This window comes from Oryx dammah, unplaced genomic scaffold (assembly GCF_014754425.2).
Source record: "Oryx dammah isolate SB20612 unplaced genomic scaffold, SCBI_Odam_1.1 HiC_scaffold_9, whole genome shotgun sequence".
Taxonomy (NCBI): domain Eukaryota; kingdom Metazoa; phylum Chordata; class Mammalia; order Artiodactyla; family Bovidae; genus Oryx; species Oryx dammah.
In genome coordinates, this window is record NW_024070193.1 from 53,000,831 (window position 1) to 53,017,355 (window position 16,525).

Sequence of the window (16,525 nt, forward strand, 5' to 3'; positions counted from 1 at the left end):
AGGCCATCCAACCATCTCACCCTGTAATTCCCTTCTCTTCCTGCCCTCAATCTTTCCCAGCATGTTGTACTTTCATGAGTCAAGTGCCTTGGCTATCAGATAACCTGACTCAGCAGAAAGATTACTTCAGTATCACGTATAGAAATGTTGACAGTTGCAGAAAAACTTACTAAAATCCTAAACCATCCTTCTTCGATTCTTTAGCATCTCCCTCCAAAAATCTTATTTTAAAAAATAATTCACATTCTAAACAGTTTCCTATTCAATTTCTGCTTGAGGATTAGTAATGTTTGACTTTCAAGCTTATCCTACGAGACAAGGAAAACAACCTGATTTTTTTTATTTTCCTAAAACCCTGTCAACCTGGATCAGGCAACACTATTATTATCAATGTAAGCGAACTTCCCTGTGTCCCAAAGTTACACGTATCCCTTCGTACATGACCTCATTTAGCTCCCGGGGAAGCCTGAGATTATGAACCTTATATAAAATTTCCCATCTTCACTTATTTCTCACCTGTAAACCAATCTGGGTAGCAAGATGAGGACAGTCTTCCTACAGTTCTGACTGAAGCAGGCTGATGTCCATTGGATTGGGGCGGGGGGTGGGGGAAAAGCAGGAGAGAGGAACTTGGATGGGAAGCTTGCCCCGAGCGGCTAGTAACTCAAGCTACATCACTGTCATCTTCATGAGACTGTGAGGTCTGCACACCCTGCCCCTCCACCCTCATGTGACTGCTGCTGCCTGTCCCGTGGGCTCAGGGATCACTGTCCCATGGCACACCCAAACATCTGCACACATCTGAAAGGGGGGTGGGGAAGGTTTTCTGTGCCAGGAAGAACCAGGGAGACGGGTGAAGGGTGGGGAGGGACTGACCTGGATGGCCTGGCGGCCTTGCTGGGCATCGGCCAGCAGCTGGATGGTGAGGGCCCGCGAGTCCTGCAGCGCCTCTTGGAGGTAGACGAAGCTGTGGCCGCCGTGCCGGCCCACCGTACACTCGCGGCAGATGGGCACAGAGCACGTGTCGCAGTACAGGTGCAGCACCTGGGGGCCAGAGAGACGCAGGCGTTAATGGCGTGCGGGACGCTCTGCGCGCAGACTCCCACGACAAACACGCACCCCCCACGGGAGGCGGGGGTGCCGCAGTCCACCCTGAGGACAACCTGCTCCCCTCCACCCCCTACACAGAGAAAAACCAACCAGCCCCTCCGTTCTGCTCGTTTCATTCACAGCCACGCCTGAGCCGCTTGGAAGACCAAGAAACAAAATGATTCTCCTGCCATCAGAGACTTCCGAATCCTAATCTAACCAGAGGAAGTTCCAAGAGTACGTCTCTGTGGTCTGAGATGGGTGGCCGGAATGAACGAATACACGAAGTTTCTCTTGCCATTCCAGGCTCTGGGCTGGGAAGCCAGGCGGGGGGCCAGGATCAAACACCCACCCACTACAGCCCGCTGCCACCTTCCCCATCGAGAAGCACTTAAGCAAGGTGAGGGCTTCCATTTCTGGAACGAAGGCCAGAGGCTCGTGGTAAAGCCAGCCAGCTTCTTGTTTTTCTCTTTCCCGCCAAGTTGTTCCCAGGAGCTGACCCTGGGAGGCAGCCGGTGCTTGACAGAGCTGCTTTATGCCAAGCTCTGTGCTGCCCTGGGGCACCCCCAGTGCTGGGAGGGGCAGAAGGCTTGGCACAGCCTCCACCTGCTGATAAACACCCAACTCTCAACAGCAAAAGCTCCTTGGCACGGGGCCAGTCCCATCGCATCCCTCCCCAGAGCTGGCCCTCGGCACCACTGTCTGTAAATGTTTGCTGGCTTGCTTACAAGAGCAGGGCTTCAGTCTGCCTCTGTTACACCAGGGGGTGAGGGGAAGCCAGCCAACAGGCAGGGAAGCAGTTTGTGTGTTTGGTGGCAGGGGGTGCTTTCGCATCTGCAGCACTCAATGCCCAGGAGAAGAGGTCACACAGGTAGCAAGCGCTGCTCCCAACACACAGGGTTCTGGGTACCCCGTCCAGGGCACAAAGCACCTGCCAAGGTACCACCGAGGGGGTAAGACTCAGGACCGGGAGACTGTGGAAGCAGAGTATTGTGAGAAGGAAGAAGAGATGGGGGTTGCCCTGAGATCCAGGAAGTTCCTATTACACTGCACGTCCCATACTGCAAGGGCCCAGGTCAGCTCGCATTATTTACTGTGGGTGGAGCAAGTCCATTAGGAAATGATGCCCCCAAGCGGCTGTCAGGCAAACAGGCCCCCACTCAGAGGAGCACGTGACCCAGTAGAGATTAGGGTGCTGCTTCCGTCTGGGATCCAAGAATGGGGAAAAGGAAAGACTAAGGATATAAAATTCCTGCTTGGAAGAAATCGTTGTGATCCGGCAAGTTTTCTAGACCCCCATTTCTCAGGCAGGAAACGTGATCAGGTTTGTAACTTGTTGAGCGTACTTCTCCAGAAGTCGAGTCCAGGAGGCATTTGCTTCCGTGAAGGCCAATTGCTTTTTGAAAAAGGCCTGCCATTTAGCGATATAATCTTTCTCTATTTGATAAATTTAAAATTCTCAAGCCAGCCTGAGATCTAAACCAAAAAAGCTACCTGGTAGCTAAATAAATAAATGTAGGAAAATTCCTGGACGCTGCGTTTTTACGAAGTTCTACTAAAGAGTTTCTCTGGCCTGAACAACATCCCTCCCCTCTGCTCCTTCCATTTGTCACGGGAATAAAGGGATCACTCCTGCTAATGTGAAGTGTGAAAACCTCCCAGCAGAAGGCTCCCTCCTCTTACCAAACAGCTAAGCAATCTTCTCTTCACCTCTGCTCAGAATCCACCTATTTTGGGGGGCGGGGAGGGGGATGGAGGGTGCCAGCGGCACGCGTGGATGACTGGTGTCTGCCTGCTTTCTTAGATCTGTGGGCTCCTGCCAAGTGGGGAAGAACGTTAGGCTGTCAGCCTGAGCCTGGCACTACCACCCTGCCTGCCAGGATACCTGCTATCCAGTCACCTGTCTCGGCTTCAATTCCTTGTATGGAGCACGTGGTGTCTGACCAGGGACCTCAGGAAACCCCTTCCACTCCAGAACTCACAGGAACCCTATATCTCTGGGCACTCAATGCCACAAACCAGAGAATTCTGGGCTGAGCCAGAAGCCAGCCTCCAGGTGCCAGCTTTCAGCTGCAAGGTATTAAGGTGATTTTTCTGGGCTTTTAAGTTTGCAAACTCTAGCGTATACATGCATGAAACTGTTCGGGGAAAAGAGATCCCACAAATGGTGGGTTTTCAAAGGATCTTGCAGAGACTTCTCTGGTGGTCTCGTGGTTAAGACTCCAAGCTTCGACTACAGTGGGCTTGAGTCCAATCCCTGGTTGGGGAACTAAGAGCCCATGTGCTACAAAGTGCAGGCAGAAATAAACAAATAAATAGGACCCTACAAGCAGCGAGGGAAGAAGAGAGATCCTAGGCCGAGAGCGGAGGCCCGAAGCACTTCGACAACGGGCCAATGGGGGCCCTGGGGCATGACCCCACCTGACTGTTTCACATGGGATCAGTGTAGCTCTAACATACTCTGCTTTTCCAAGTGCCAGTGCTTCTGCAGTTCCAGGCTAACTACCGGCCACAGGGCTGCGGGTGACGTGAACAGTGGGAGGACTTCCCTGGTGGTCCACTGGCTAAGACTTCTGCTTCCAAAGCAGGGATGCAGACGAGGGGTCGTGGGTTTGATACCTGGAGGGGGAACTAGGGTCCCATGTGCTGTCTGGCATGGGGGGGAAAAAATTTTTTTGAAAGGAAGGTAAAAGCAGAACCCCAGAAATGCTTTCATTCACCTGTTGATTTTTTAATTTATTAATTGAAAGATAACTGCTTTACAATATTGTGTTGGTTTCTGCCATACATCAACATGAGTCTACTATAGGTATGCATATGTCCCCTCCCTCTTGAACCTCCCTCCCACCCCCACCCCATCCCACTCCTCTAGGTTGTCACAGAGCCCTGGCCAACTATTGCCTTTTTTTTTTTTCAAGAACACACTAGCTAAAACCAAAAAACGCGATGATCACATACTGTAAACTTTCTATTAGAGTAAAACTTTGGAGGGACATCACTCCATCCAGAAGCTCCACATCTCACTGGCCTAACAGGTTCTAAGGTCAAAACCCAACAATTTTGGACCCTGTGAGACTCAGTGAGCAGGCAGGGTGCATGCAGGTGTGCACCGGTGCAACTCTCTCTGAACCAGCTTATTTAAGGTTATTTTGAAAGAATAAACTGGAGGGCTGTTCAGAGGGGCCACAGGCAGAAAGAAATGTGGCACAGGCCATGAACTGTGGCTCGGGGAGGAGGAGGGGGGAGCAGGCCTCTGGCGGCAGGAATTCCAGGGCCTGAGCTGCCCCTTCGGGGCTTCCCGGGCAGATGCTCGGACACGCCCCCTCCCCCCCACATGGCGACAATCTGGCTGCCCCAGCTGAATGGAGCAGGCCTGACCTCTGACCCTGCAAGTGACCACCCTCTTCCCTGCCCCCAGCTTCCAAAACGCCCCACCCACTGCCTTCCTCTCCCAAAATTTCTAAAATACCAGGCGGAGACAAAGACCTAGGAATGTGGGCCCAGCAGCAGAGGAAGGGGGGAGGTTAGAGAAAAAATAAATAAAAATACCAAGCAGGCAGGTTTACCGTAGGCAGGGCTTAAATTAAGTGCTCTGTTAATGAACAAGACAGCGTGCACACAGAATCTACCGTTTTATACAATGTGTGATCCAGCAAGGAACACACACACACACACTCTGTGGAACTCCAGGTTAAAACACAACTACCCGCATGAATGAGAAGCATACATGGAAAGGATGAAGGGAGTCTCTCATTGTCCAGATGTCCCGACTGAAATAACAGCAACTTATTTTTGGAGATTTTTTGGCAGCCCTTAAAATGAACTGAAGACCCGCGGCCTCCCACAAACTCAGGCGTAGACAGGAGGAGGTCTCCAGCCGCCCCTGCAGACACTGGGAGGTTACAGGAGGAGGCGGGCTGGTGACAACCAGAAGCCTTATCTGTTCGTGACACTCAGCAGCCTCTCCTATTAAAAAATGGTAAACCACGTTCAAGGAGTCAAGTCAAGCCACGAAATCAAGTCTCTTCAACAACACGGAAACCAAGCTTTACTTGACTGCGGGAAAAACAGACTGGAAACCAGGGCTCTCAAATCCGCACAAGCTGTCCCGAATCTCCAACCACGTGCGGCCAGCCGCAAAGCTGTGGCCTCAGGGAGCCTGGGAAGTGAAGAAAGGAGTCTTGGACCCTCCTTCGGACATCACCACTGGCTCAGAGTCCAGCGGGGGACAAGCTACCCTCTTACTGGGGGGGAAGGAGTCCGCAACTTTTAAAAATATGTGCATTTTTAATACAAAAAAAACAAACTGTTTTTTTTTTAAATCTGCCCCAACAGCTCGGTTGTTTCTGCATTTTTATGTAATCATCCAAAAACCTGCTATATTCTAAGACACAAATAGGAGAGCATTACACCAGGCTTTTTCACTTAAGTGTATTAACCTGGAGGCTGTTCTGGGCCCAGCTGCCTATTTTACTGCTGTGTTACGTTGTCTGTGGATATACTGCAACTTATTTAATTAGTACCTGCTGATAGGATTTTAATGCTGTTTCCTGATTTTGGAAAACTCGCAAGCAATGCTGCAGCCAATATCCCTTCATATTGCTCTTTACAAAGCCCAGAATTTTCTATCTGGTAATAGAGTCAATTGCTACTTTGACGTATCGGAAGGAAAAAAAAACCCTACTTGCAAGTGCGGATAGTAAGCCTCCTTGAGTTTAATAACTTGACGTCAGAGTCAGCCTCCACTCAGGCAAAGAACAAAGGTGGTGCAAGTGCTGGTTTGTGTCCCCGAGACCACACACACCCACACCCACACGGGCACCCACCCCCCCACCCCCCCACACACACACACACACACCCACACACACACACCCACCCACGACATGGGGCTGGGAGTACAGGTCTACTCTGCTTGGCTGAAGGGAGGCCCCAGAGAAGCAAGAAAGCAAGGCTGGGGTTTTGAGTTGCACGGCAGTGGTTGCCAGATTTTCCAAGGGTGGAGGGGAGTGAGGCCACTTGGGATGCCTCCAGAGGCAGACAGTGGGAAAGGTCTCGGGCAGCATAAACAGGAGGGACTGCCAGAGCTGCCATTCAAATACCAATGAAATGAACACAGGGAGTCCCCATACAAGCCCAGAATGCCATTCTGCAGTCCCCCTAAATCCAACAGACTCTGAAACCAAAAGTTTCTATGTATGCTGTGTGGCAGCAAAAACGGGACTGGCGTGAAAATGATTTCTAATTTTTATCTATACCATTTAGGGTGGGTTTTCATATAGTTCACCAAAGAACTGCTAATATTCATTATTTTGTGGTGCTGTTTCACAGTATAAACTTTCCAAAATCAGAAACGTTGAACTTCAAGGCACATCTAAATCCCAAGAAAGAGGAAGAATACCACCAGCTCTAACCACCCAGTTTTTTTTTTTTGGGGGGGGGGGGGGGGGGGCGGGAGGAGTTGTGCTGCACTGCTTGCAGGATCTTAGTTCCCCAACCAGGAATTGAACTCAGGCCCTAGCAGTGACAGCACAGAGTCCTAACCACTGGACTATCAGGGAACTCCCAGCTCTGCCAGCTTTAGACCCAATGTGGTTGCTGGTGCCAAGGGAAAGCATAGTTCAATGATCACAGAACATCCCGTGTGGCTTGTGCGAGCTTTCTGTGCCACTTCAAAAGCCACATCAAAATCCCTTTCCTATTTTTTTACAACAAAAGAAAATTTTCACACTCCCAATGACCATTGGCTGCCCTCTTCCTTCCTAACACCACCCAACCACCACCTATCTCCCAGCAAGACCCAGCTCCCCACCCACAAGGCTTCTTCCAGGTTTCTCTTGCTCCTCTTCACCTGCTCTCCTGCTTGTGGGATCAGGGCCCAACACCCCAGAGTCAGGCACATCGGATCTCCACTTTATATCCCTGCATTTACATTTTATACTTTATATTTCCTATCTCAGGGTTCAACCCCAGGCAGAACCCTCCCTGGACACACAGCTTCTACTATCAACACATACAAAAGCAGAACCATTGCCTTTTCATGAAAAACCACTGGTAACTAGAGAAGTAAGTTCTATTTCTACAGCTGAATGACTGGATTTGGCTGAGTTTACCTGCGGATTGCTAAAAGGAGAAGAACTCAATTTGGGGCTCACAGAACTGTCAAAATTATTTTAAGACGAATGAAAATGAGTTCATCCTGGAAGGAAATCACTTTTCCTCTAGCACTGAGGCCCCCAGAAAACAAGGTGAGTCTAGGCAATAAAGCACGCAACACCTTCACCCAGAGTCACAAGGAGCCTTACAAACATTCCCAATCACAGCCCCCTCCCAAAACTAAGGTTCCAACGGCAAATCTGACTCCTAGAGGCGGCAAGACGTATAACCCACGTGTGTGTTTTTCTAGGATCCTGATGATACTTGGAGATTGCAGCTAGGTTTTGAGGGCAGGCGAAAACCCCCAAGAGAGCTCTAAGGGCAGAGCTCGAGATGCCAAGGAAGGAAAGAAAAAAAGCAGGCAGAAGACAGAAATTCCCACATGGAGTTACAGTCAGAATTTCTCAGCGCTTTTGTGAAGTCCAAAAAGAAACATGAAATTTGGGACCTCCCTGGTGGTCCAGTGGCTAAGACTCCACACCTCCAGTGTAGCGGGCCTGGGTTCGATCCCTAGTCAGGGAACTAGATCCCATATGGTGCAGTCAAATAAATAGAATTTAAAAAAAGAAAGAAAGAAACATGAAATTTATAAATGTATAATCAGGATGTCACAGAATACTCAGTGTGGGACAATACATAAGGGAACTCCAGAGATGAACTATGACTCTGCTATCTGTTCACTTGTGATACCCAGGAGTACCCAACCCTCCCTAGGCCTGCCCAGCTGTGCTCAGGCCCTGCCCTCAGTAGGGGGCGTCACTGGGCGCCTCCTTGGGGGCCTGCAGCCATCCTACTTCCTCAGATGATGCTGATAAACAAGTTCCACCCAAACCCTGTCTACCTCTGGGGGTGCCCAACCTGCAAGAGCTCCTTTGCTCCTGGTCAGGTTCCGGTTTTCAGGCTGGAGTCTTGCCCAAAGCAACCAGCCTGAGGCACCTTCATGGGCAGCCACGCCCACCAAGGCCAGCAGGGTTGACTGCCCACAGTTCTGGGGTCTCCCTCACTCCTTGAAGACTCCAGCAGTGGCCTGTGGTCAAGGAGCACGTGACACTCCTGTGCCGGGTGTTTCTTCCAAGAGACCCAACTCGCAGGACATCGAGTGGCACTCTCGAACATGCCAGAACCGTGTGTGGGGCTGCTGCTTACCAGTTTTTTTAAGCAAATAAACTTTTTACTTAAATGAAAAGCAGGTTATTCAGACATTCTTCCAGTTCGAAAATGAAAACAAAACTTCTCTATCAAGTATTGTCCAAAAAAAAATAAATAAATAAAATAAAATAAAGTATTGTCCACACAATGTAATACTTTTAGCAGCGAGGATCAATTACTGATTTGTGCCACCATACAGATGCTTAGTGGAAAGAGCTGGAATTTAAAAAAAAAAAGCATATACTGTGTAATTCTATTTCTTTGAAGGCAAAACTAAAGTGAAAAAAAAATTAAAGAAGTTACAGGTGAAAACGGGTGTGGTTGGAAGATGTTCTGGAGTGATGGATGTTCCTATTATCTTGCAGGAAGGTATGCGTATACAGGTGTATGGAACTGTCAACATGGGGCCTTCCCTGGTGGTTCAGTGGTTAAGACTCCCTTGCTTCCACTGCAGGGGGAACAGGTTCCATAACCTGATCCAGGAACTAAGGATCCCACATGCTGCGGAGCCAAAACAGTTAAATTGTCAAAATGTATTTATGTCAATACAATACAACACAATACAATGAAGACTGGAGCCCAGCCTCTGTACGAACTCCTCAGAGCTAAAGACCTAATAAATATGCCTTGAGCCCATAAATGAGTTCCTCCAATGGCCCCACATAATTTACTTCTAATAGGTCGCTACCATGCTTCCCACAATGTTCCCATTAGGTATTATTTTTCCTTTGCCCTCCACTATAAATATTATCTTAAGTTTAATCTCACAAGAGGCAAGTCAGACCAACTCCCTGGAGGCTTTGATAAAATGAGAACCCCGAGTCCGATTTACAGCCCCACAGGCGGCCGGCGGTCACACAAAGCCGCACGAAATCCTTAGTGTCCCAGCTGCCGCCCTGGCGCACACCTGACCTCTGATGCACTAATGAGTGGCCCAGGCAGCTTCCAGCAGCAAATAAAAGAGATCGGTCCCAACAACGGAGATCACTGCCCATGGACAGATTTTCAAGCCAGGCACAAGAAGATAAGATTCTGACACAGACACACAGCTTTCCTGTTTGCCTCTGAGGTCGAAAAATCAAGGTCCAATTTTAATCTGCTGTGTTCTGGACCAGATCTGGGGAGGCAGAGGGGCTGACTTTAGGAGATGGCCAGACTTTGTAGGTGGCTATGTAACTCAGCCCTCACCTCTTAAAGTGCATGACGCCATGCACCTGAGACCGTTCACCCCTTGAAGCTGCTTAAGGGGTCTCAGTGGCCGCTGTGGCTGAGACCACGTGGACAGGTGGACGTAAAAAGCAAGGGAAAAGCAGTCATCTCTAGAAAGGAAGCAGAAAGTAAGACTCAAGTAAGGGGCCTCCCTGGTGGTCCATTGGTGAAGAGTACCCCTTGCAATGCAGGGGAGGTGGGTTTGATCCCTGGTAAGGGAACTACGATCCCAGTGGCTGCAGGGCAACTAAGCCTGCTGGCCACAGCTAAAGAAGCCCAGAGCCGCAATGAAGACCCAGTGCAGCCAAAAAAAAAAATAAAAGACCCAGATAAGAAAAAAAAATCAAGATGAAGGTTTTTAATTCTTCCTAGTAAGCCGTATCTCGGGGCTTCCCTAGTGGCTCAGGATAAAGAAACCACTTGATAATGCAGGAAACCTGGGTTCAATCCGGAGGAAGAAATGGTAACCCACTCTAGGATTCTTGCCTGGGAGATCCCAGGGCCAGAGGAGCCCGGCGGGCTACAGTCCATGGGGTCACAGAGAGTCAGACTCCACTGAGCACACACGCACACAAGCCGTGTCTTATCCCTCCAACACAACCAACAAAAATGTTCCTTCCTCTCTTCCCTGAGCTGGACAAGTCCTGTTACTTTGAACTGAACGCCTTCTGGACTCGGCTGTCTGCTGCCTTGGGCAAGACAAGACAGGTCCAACGCTGGCCTTCCCAGTGGCTCACTGTGACAGTCACACCTGTTGACGATTCTAAGGGCCAGCTAACCTTATCAAGCACTGCCTCCAAATCAAAAGGTTAACCAAGTATTTACTGCTCTACGCACCTTGTTCACAGGCAGGAATGATTTAAATTGGGAAGTGGGGATGGGGCAGCGGAATGTTCCTGCAGGGGGCCCGGATTTGATCCCTGGTCAGAGAAATAAGATCTCACACACCGAGTGTCCAAATAAATTTAAAAAAAAAAAAAAAATCAAATAAGGGAAGGAAGCCAATCAAAGAAGTAGTAGATGGGACGCATTCTAGTGGTTAAGACTCCATGCCTCCACTGCAGGGGCACAGGTTTGATCCCTGGTCGGCAAACTTAAGATCTGGCATTAAAAAAAAAAAAAAAAAAAAAGGTTCAAGAAACACTGGATGGCCTCTGTGAATTCTCTCAATGGCAGTGAGGGGCGACCCTTGGCACAGGACTGGGGCAAGGGCTCCCATGCATCTGTAGAGTCTCAAGCCTCACGTTTTGGTGACACTCCTTAAAACCACCCTCATCAAGGAAAGCATCAAATAGAGATGGACAGACACACCCCTCAACCCCTGGGACACCTCAGGAATCACCACTCTGTGACCAAGAGCAGAGGGACTTCAAACCGCAGCTCCAGCGCAGCAGCTGGAGGTGATAGGAAAGGCCTATGTCTTATCAAGACATGGGTTTCTTTTTAAAACCCTGTTCAAGTCCGCACTTTTAGACAGTCAATTTAGAAATCACACTCTACTTGGACTCCAACAACAGGAAACTTAATCCCACCGCATGTTAGTTGTTCAGTCGTGTATGACTCTTTGTGACCCCATGGACTGCAGCCCTCCAGGTTCTTCTGTCCATGGAATTCTCCAGGCAAGAATACTGGAGTGGGTTGCTATTTACTTCTCCAGGGGACCTTCCCAACCCAGGGACTGAACCCAGGTCTCCTGCATTATAGGATTCTTTACCATCTGACCCACCAGAGAAGCCCCACGGCCACCCCTACAAATGCAACAGGCCAGGCCAAGCCAGGAGACCAGCTTTATTTCAAGAGTCACCTGTCACCCATGCAGGGCTGGGAGACATGAATAGGACCCTGATTCTGTGATCCAGGCGGTTTACAAGGGTGAGTATTACCCGCCGCCCCCCATCCCAAGGGGAAAATCCAAACTGCAGTAAGCAATGCAGATGTGAGGCCAGCAGGAATGGTCACCCACTTCCTCTATCCCACCAGTGCGCGTGGATCCCGTGGGCTGTGGTCCTAAGGAAGCACTGACTACAGCAGGATTTGACAAGGAGCAGGGGAACTCCAACACAGGCCAGCGGACTTCAGGCAAGGAAATGCCAACTACCAGAAACAAGATGCAATCAGAAAAAAGATCATCCACGGGGGACCCTCCAGGTAGAACCATTAGAGTCCAACTCTTGTTTAGAAGCCTGAATTCCCAGGATCACTCACCATGCGTGAATGAAGGTCTAATGAGAAAATAACGATAATGAGAAATAATTCTAGCCTCAGAAATGGACCGCGCTTCCTCAGAAACTCCACTTCATTCCAACAAAGGAGGCCTGCGCTTCATGTCTTTGCACTGCACCTGTGTGCTGTTCAATAGAATTTAATGGATGGCCCCACTGACCCTGACCCAGCAGGTAATGCAACCAGGAGGTACAGGAGGGGAGGGGGCTGCGCCTTCCCAGCATCCCCTCCCCACGCAGATACTCAAGGATAAACTCCAGCTCAAAGGCCAGACTTGACAGGGTGGAGGAAAGACAAAATGCACTCGCCCTGGGCTGGGAAACAGTCAGGTGGAGGCTTACGTAATCTAAAGTTCAAGGCAGACAATAAAGGAACAGTCCTTAAAGAGGTCTCCCCTTGGGTTTTTAAACTGCTGACTCGCTTAGTTAGTTTGGCTCTGTGCTGAGATCGCTGGGAGGGAGTCACCCTTGCTTTGGCTAGCACCTAACAAAAGTTGGCTTAAAGCTCAACATTCAGAAAACGAAGATCATGGCATCCGGTCCCATCACTTCATGGGAAATAGATGGGGAAACAGTAGAAACAGTGTCAGACTTTATTTTGTGGGGCTCCAAAATCACTGCAGATGGTGACTGCAGCCATGAAATTAAAAGACGCTTACTCCTTGGAAGAAAAGTGATGACCAACCTAGACAGCATATTCAAAAGCAGAGACATTACTTTGCCGACTAAGGTCCGTCTAGTCAAGGCTATGGTTTTTCCAGTGGTCGTGTATGGATGTGAGAGTTGGATTGATGCTTTTGAACTGTGGTGTTGGAGAAGACTCTTGAGAGTCCCTTGGACTGCAAGGAGATCCAACCAGTCCATTCTGAAGGAGATCAACCCTGGGATTTCTTTGGAAGGAATGGTGCTAAAGCTGAAGCTCCACTACTTTGGCCACCTCATACGAAGAACTGACTCACTGGAAAAGACTCTGATGCTGGGAGGGATTGGGGGCAGGAGGAGAAGGGGATGACAGAGGATGAGATGGCTGGATGGCATCACTGACTTGATGGACAGGAGTCTGAGTGAACTCCGGGAGTTGGTGATGGACAGGGAGGCCTGCCGTGCTGTAATTCATGGGGTAGCAAAGAGTCGGACACGACTGAGCGACTGAACTGAACTGAACCGAACCAGCTGAGATCCAAGGCCAGGGAGATGTAGGAGGCCATTTGTCTGTGACGGATCTTCAAACTGCTGTCTCTGTTTTTATTTTTGGCCACACTGTGCGACATGTGGGATCTTAGTTTCCTGACTAGGGATTGAACCATCACCCTCCTCTGTGAAGTCTTAACCACCAGACTGCCACGGAAGCGCCAAACTGGTGCATTTTGAACTTCTGGCCCCAGGTGGGTTTTCCTCAGCCCTTCAACAGAAGAACCCGCTGGACCTACTACTCCAAGGGCCTTCCCCAAGTAACAGGCCCACCGGGCCGTCTCTGGCTGGCCTGTCCACTTGTCCCCCTGCTCTCCCTGGAGTGAACTTCATCGTTTCAGAGATGGCACTAATACAGGTGGTCTGTCGTCTCTGAGGCCATGACGTCTGCATTAAGTATGCAGTGTTTGCCATTTTTTTTAAGAAAACCATTTACACTGGATTTCAGGCTCTGAGCTAAGAGCCTTATGAGTTTAAAAAAAAAAAAAATCAACTCAAGAAGCTTCCAGTCTCCTAGAAGTCTTGGGTGGTCAGCCTGGGGAGGTCATGGTCAGGCTGTCGAAGTGAGATTATTAACAACGGCCTCTTTCACTCTCAAAAATGGCCCAGTATGAAAACCCACTGGACAGGATCAGTAAGACAAATGGGGAATTAACCAAAATACACGAGGGCAGAGAGGAAAGACTGCCATCCAGAGGAGTACAAAATCCCTTAGGATTTACTGGGGTCACATGGCCTAAGGGTGAGGCCGGTAAGTCAGAAATGACTTTTTATGGGGCTTCCCCGGTAAGCCAGCGCTTAGGATTCTGTGCTTCCATTGCACGGGGCACGAGTTCGATCCCTGGTGGGGGAATGAAAATCACACACAAGCTATGAAGTGCAGCAAAAAAAAAAAAAGAACAGGGACCGAGATGCAAGATTTACAAATCCAATTAAAAAGAACACTATGAGCAGAAGCGCACTTTTCTTGGCCTAGGTGCAGGGAAGACCCTGGAGCAGACTGAAGGAGAAGTTAGCTGGGAGCCCAAGCACCAGAGGGGACTACACGGAAGGAGGCCAGGGCACAGCCTGGGGCCACCTTTTTGTTGAGAAATCCGAAAACCCGGGTTCACATATTGATGTGGTCCTTCCTTCTCCAGCTCTTTTGCTTAAGCGGGCTCACTGTGCGTTTTCCACCCCCACAAGGTGGGGAAAGTACTTCATCTCATGGTTGGTAGTGAAGAGTTCTCAAGTGTATGAAGCCCAGATGCCGTTCTAGCAGCGAGGAAAGGGATGGTGGCCTGCCTTGAAGGCTCCAGTTAGGTCAGTGAAGAAAGAGGCAAGGTAAATCCAGCTCCAGAATTCTGTCTGCAAGGCTGGCTGTGTTTGCAAGGCAGGGCTGGTACGGGCTGCCAAGCCCCTCCCATGGTCAATGACCTTTCTCCAGGACTGTGACTTTCTTTGCCCACTGAAGGGAATATTTACACAGCCCATAAATACAACCGGAAAAAGCAGACTGGGGACTTCTCTGGTGGTTCAGTTGTTAAGACTCCATGCTCCAAATGCCGGGGACCCAGGTTCTATCACTGGTCAGGGAACTAGATCCCCCATGCTGCAACTAAGACTGGGGCAGCCAAATCAACTTAAAAAGATAAATGTCTCCAACTTGCTGTGCAGCCATGGTGCTGCCCCTCCACTCTCAGACCAGCCCCGTTCAGTCCCCACCAACAGAGGTCATGTGTTCAACAGGAATGCCCAAGGCAGGCGTGCTTCCTCACGACAACTGCTCCTGGGACCATGCCCTTTCCTTCCCCTCAAAGGGGACAGCCCACCAGGAGGGGCGATAAACGAGGCCCACAAGCTCAGGAACAGGGGAAGAAAGTGAACATTGGGCCGCGGGTGGTAATCTCAGCAGACTTCCAGGAGGAAGGGGAACCTAAGTCTCAAAATGCAAACAGAAATGGGTGGGATAAAGGTCCACACCAGGGGGACGCTGGTAGAGAAACGCAACGTACCTTCTCACTCCACTGCCCACCTTTCCACCACTGCTCCCCTGCGTCTCCTCACGTAGAGAGTACCTTCTGTGTATTTTTTAAATCTTTTCTTTTTTTTCCATTTATTTTTCCCTGACCAGGGATCAAACCTGCAGTGGAAGCTCGGAGTCTTAACCCCTGGACCGCTAGAAGTCCCAGGAGCACCTCTTAAGAGTGAGAGGCACTGCCCCTTCCTTGAAGCCCTCCGTGGTTCCCACTGCACGCCTGAGCCCCTCAGCCTGCGGGGTTTCACTGGGCTGTCTTGGACTCCTGGCTGCTCCACACAAGCTCCACCTGCTTCCCCCTGCTTGAAAACCCTACTCCTCGCACCACCAGCACCCAGCTGCCCCCGTCCCTCCTCAGTTCCTGCCAGTCAGTATCGCTTCCCCAGACAGATCCTTCCCCTGACTACTAGCACTAAGGTCCTGGGTCCCTGGCTTCCTCTGAATTTTTTCTTTATTTTTAAAATTTATTTCTGGCTGTGCTGGGTCTTCCTTGCGGCGTAGGCTCTTCTCCAGTTGCAGAGAATGGCGGCTACTCTCTAGCCGCAGTATCAGGCTTCTCATTTTGGTGGCTTCCCCGGCGGCAGAGAGTGGGCTCTAGGGCACAGGTTCAGTAGTTGCAGCGCCCAGGCTTAGCTGCTCTGCAGCATGTGGGATCTCCCTGGGTCAGGGATCAAACCCGTGTCTCCTGCACTGGGAGGCAGACTCTTTTAACCATTGAGCCACCAAGAAGGAGAGCCAGAGATCAGTTTTAAAGAGACTCCTTCCCAAGTGGTGCTGTGTACTCTCTGAGCCACCAGGGAAGCCCTCTCCTGAATTTTCTTGGTTTACCACTTTCCACTGCTTGTTCTGTGCTTCCTTTCATGTGTCTGGCACATGAAAGCTCAATAAACATCTGAGTGACTACTCAGGTGGGAGACTGGCACGGTAACCAGCAGAATACACAGGAAAGGGGCGATGCGTCTGACAGCAGGTCCCCAGATGAACTGACAAGTTATTGGCCACCTGTTGGACCTTGTCTAGCCATCTCTCTAGCTGCTGATGAAAAACACCCCATATCACGATGAAAACAAAACAAAAAACAAGGAGAGGGGAAGGACACAGGCTGGGAGGTATGACAGAACAGCAGGTTCCACGGTGTGCAGGTTTAATTAAAATGTGGACAGAAGTCCAGGACGCGAGGGGGAAGTCCAACTCTCATCACTGGCGGAGAGCACCAGCGTGCCCTTCTGCGCTTCTCGAGGAAAAGCCACTCACGCAATCGAAGACAGCAGCACGTGTTTTGCTATTCCTCTCATTAAAATATAAAATCTGGGACTTCCCTGGTGACCCAGTGGCTAAGGCTATGTCCTCCCAATGCAGAGGGCCTTGGTTAGATCCCTGGATCAGGGAACTAGATCCCACATGCCACAACTGAGACCCGGTGCAGCCAAACAGATTGGCCAATGAATATTTAACACACACACACACACACACACACACACACACACACACACAC

General features: G+C 50.0%; 1 protein-coding gene across 1 annotated transcript in view; it reads right to left on the bottom strand.

The window, feature by feature from the left end:
• The window catches only part of TRIM71 (tripartite motif containing 71), a 61,781-nt gene that overhangs the window by 11,221 nt on the left and 34,035 nt on the right, over positions 1 to 16,525 (bottom strand). The window contains exon 3 of the mRNA XM_040246314.1: positions 877 to 1,044. Coding sequence (XP_040102248.1) covers positions 877 to 1,044 — 168 coding nt within the window. The remainder of the gene's footprint in view (positions 1 to 876; positions 1,045 to 16,525) is intronic.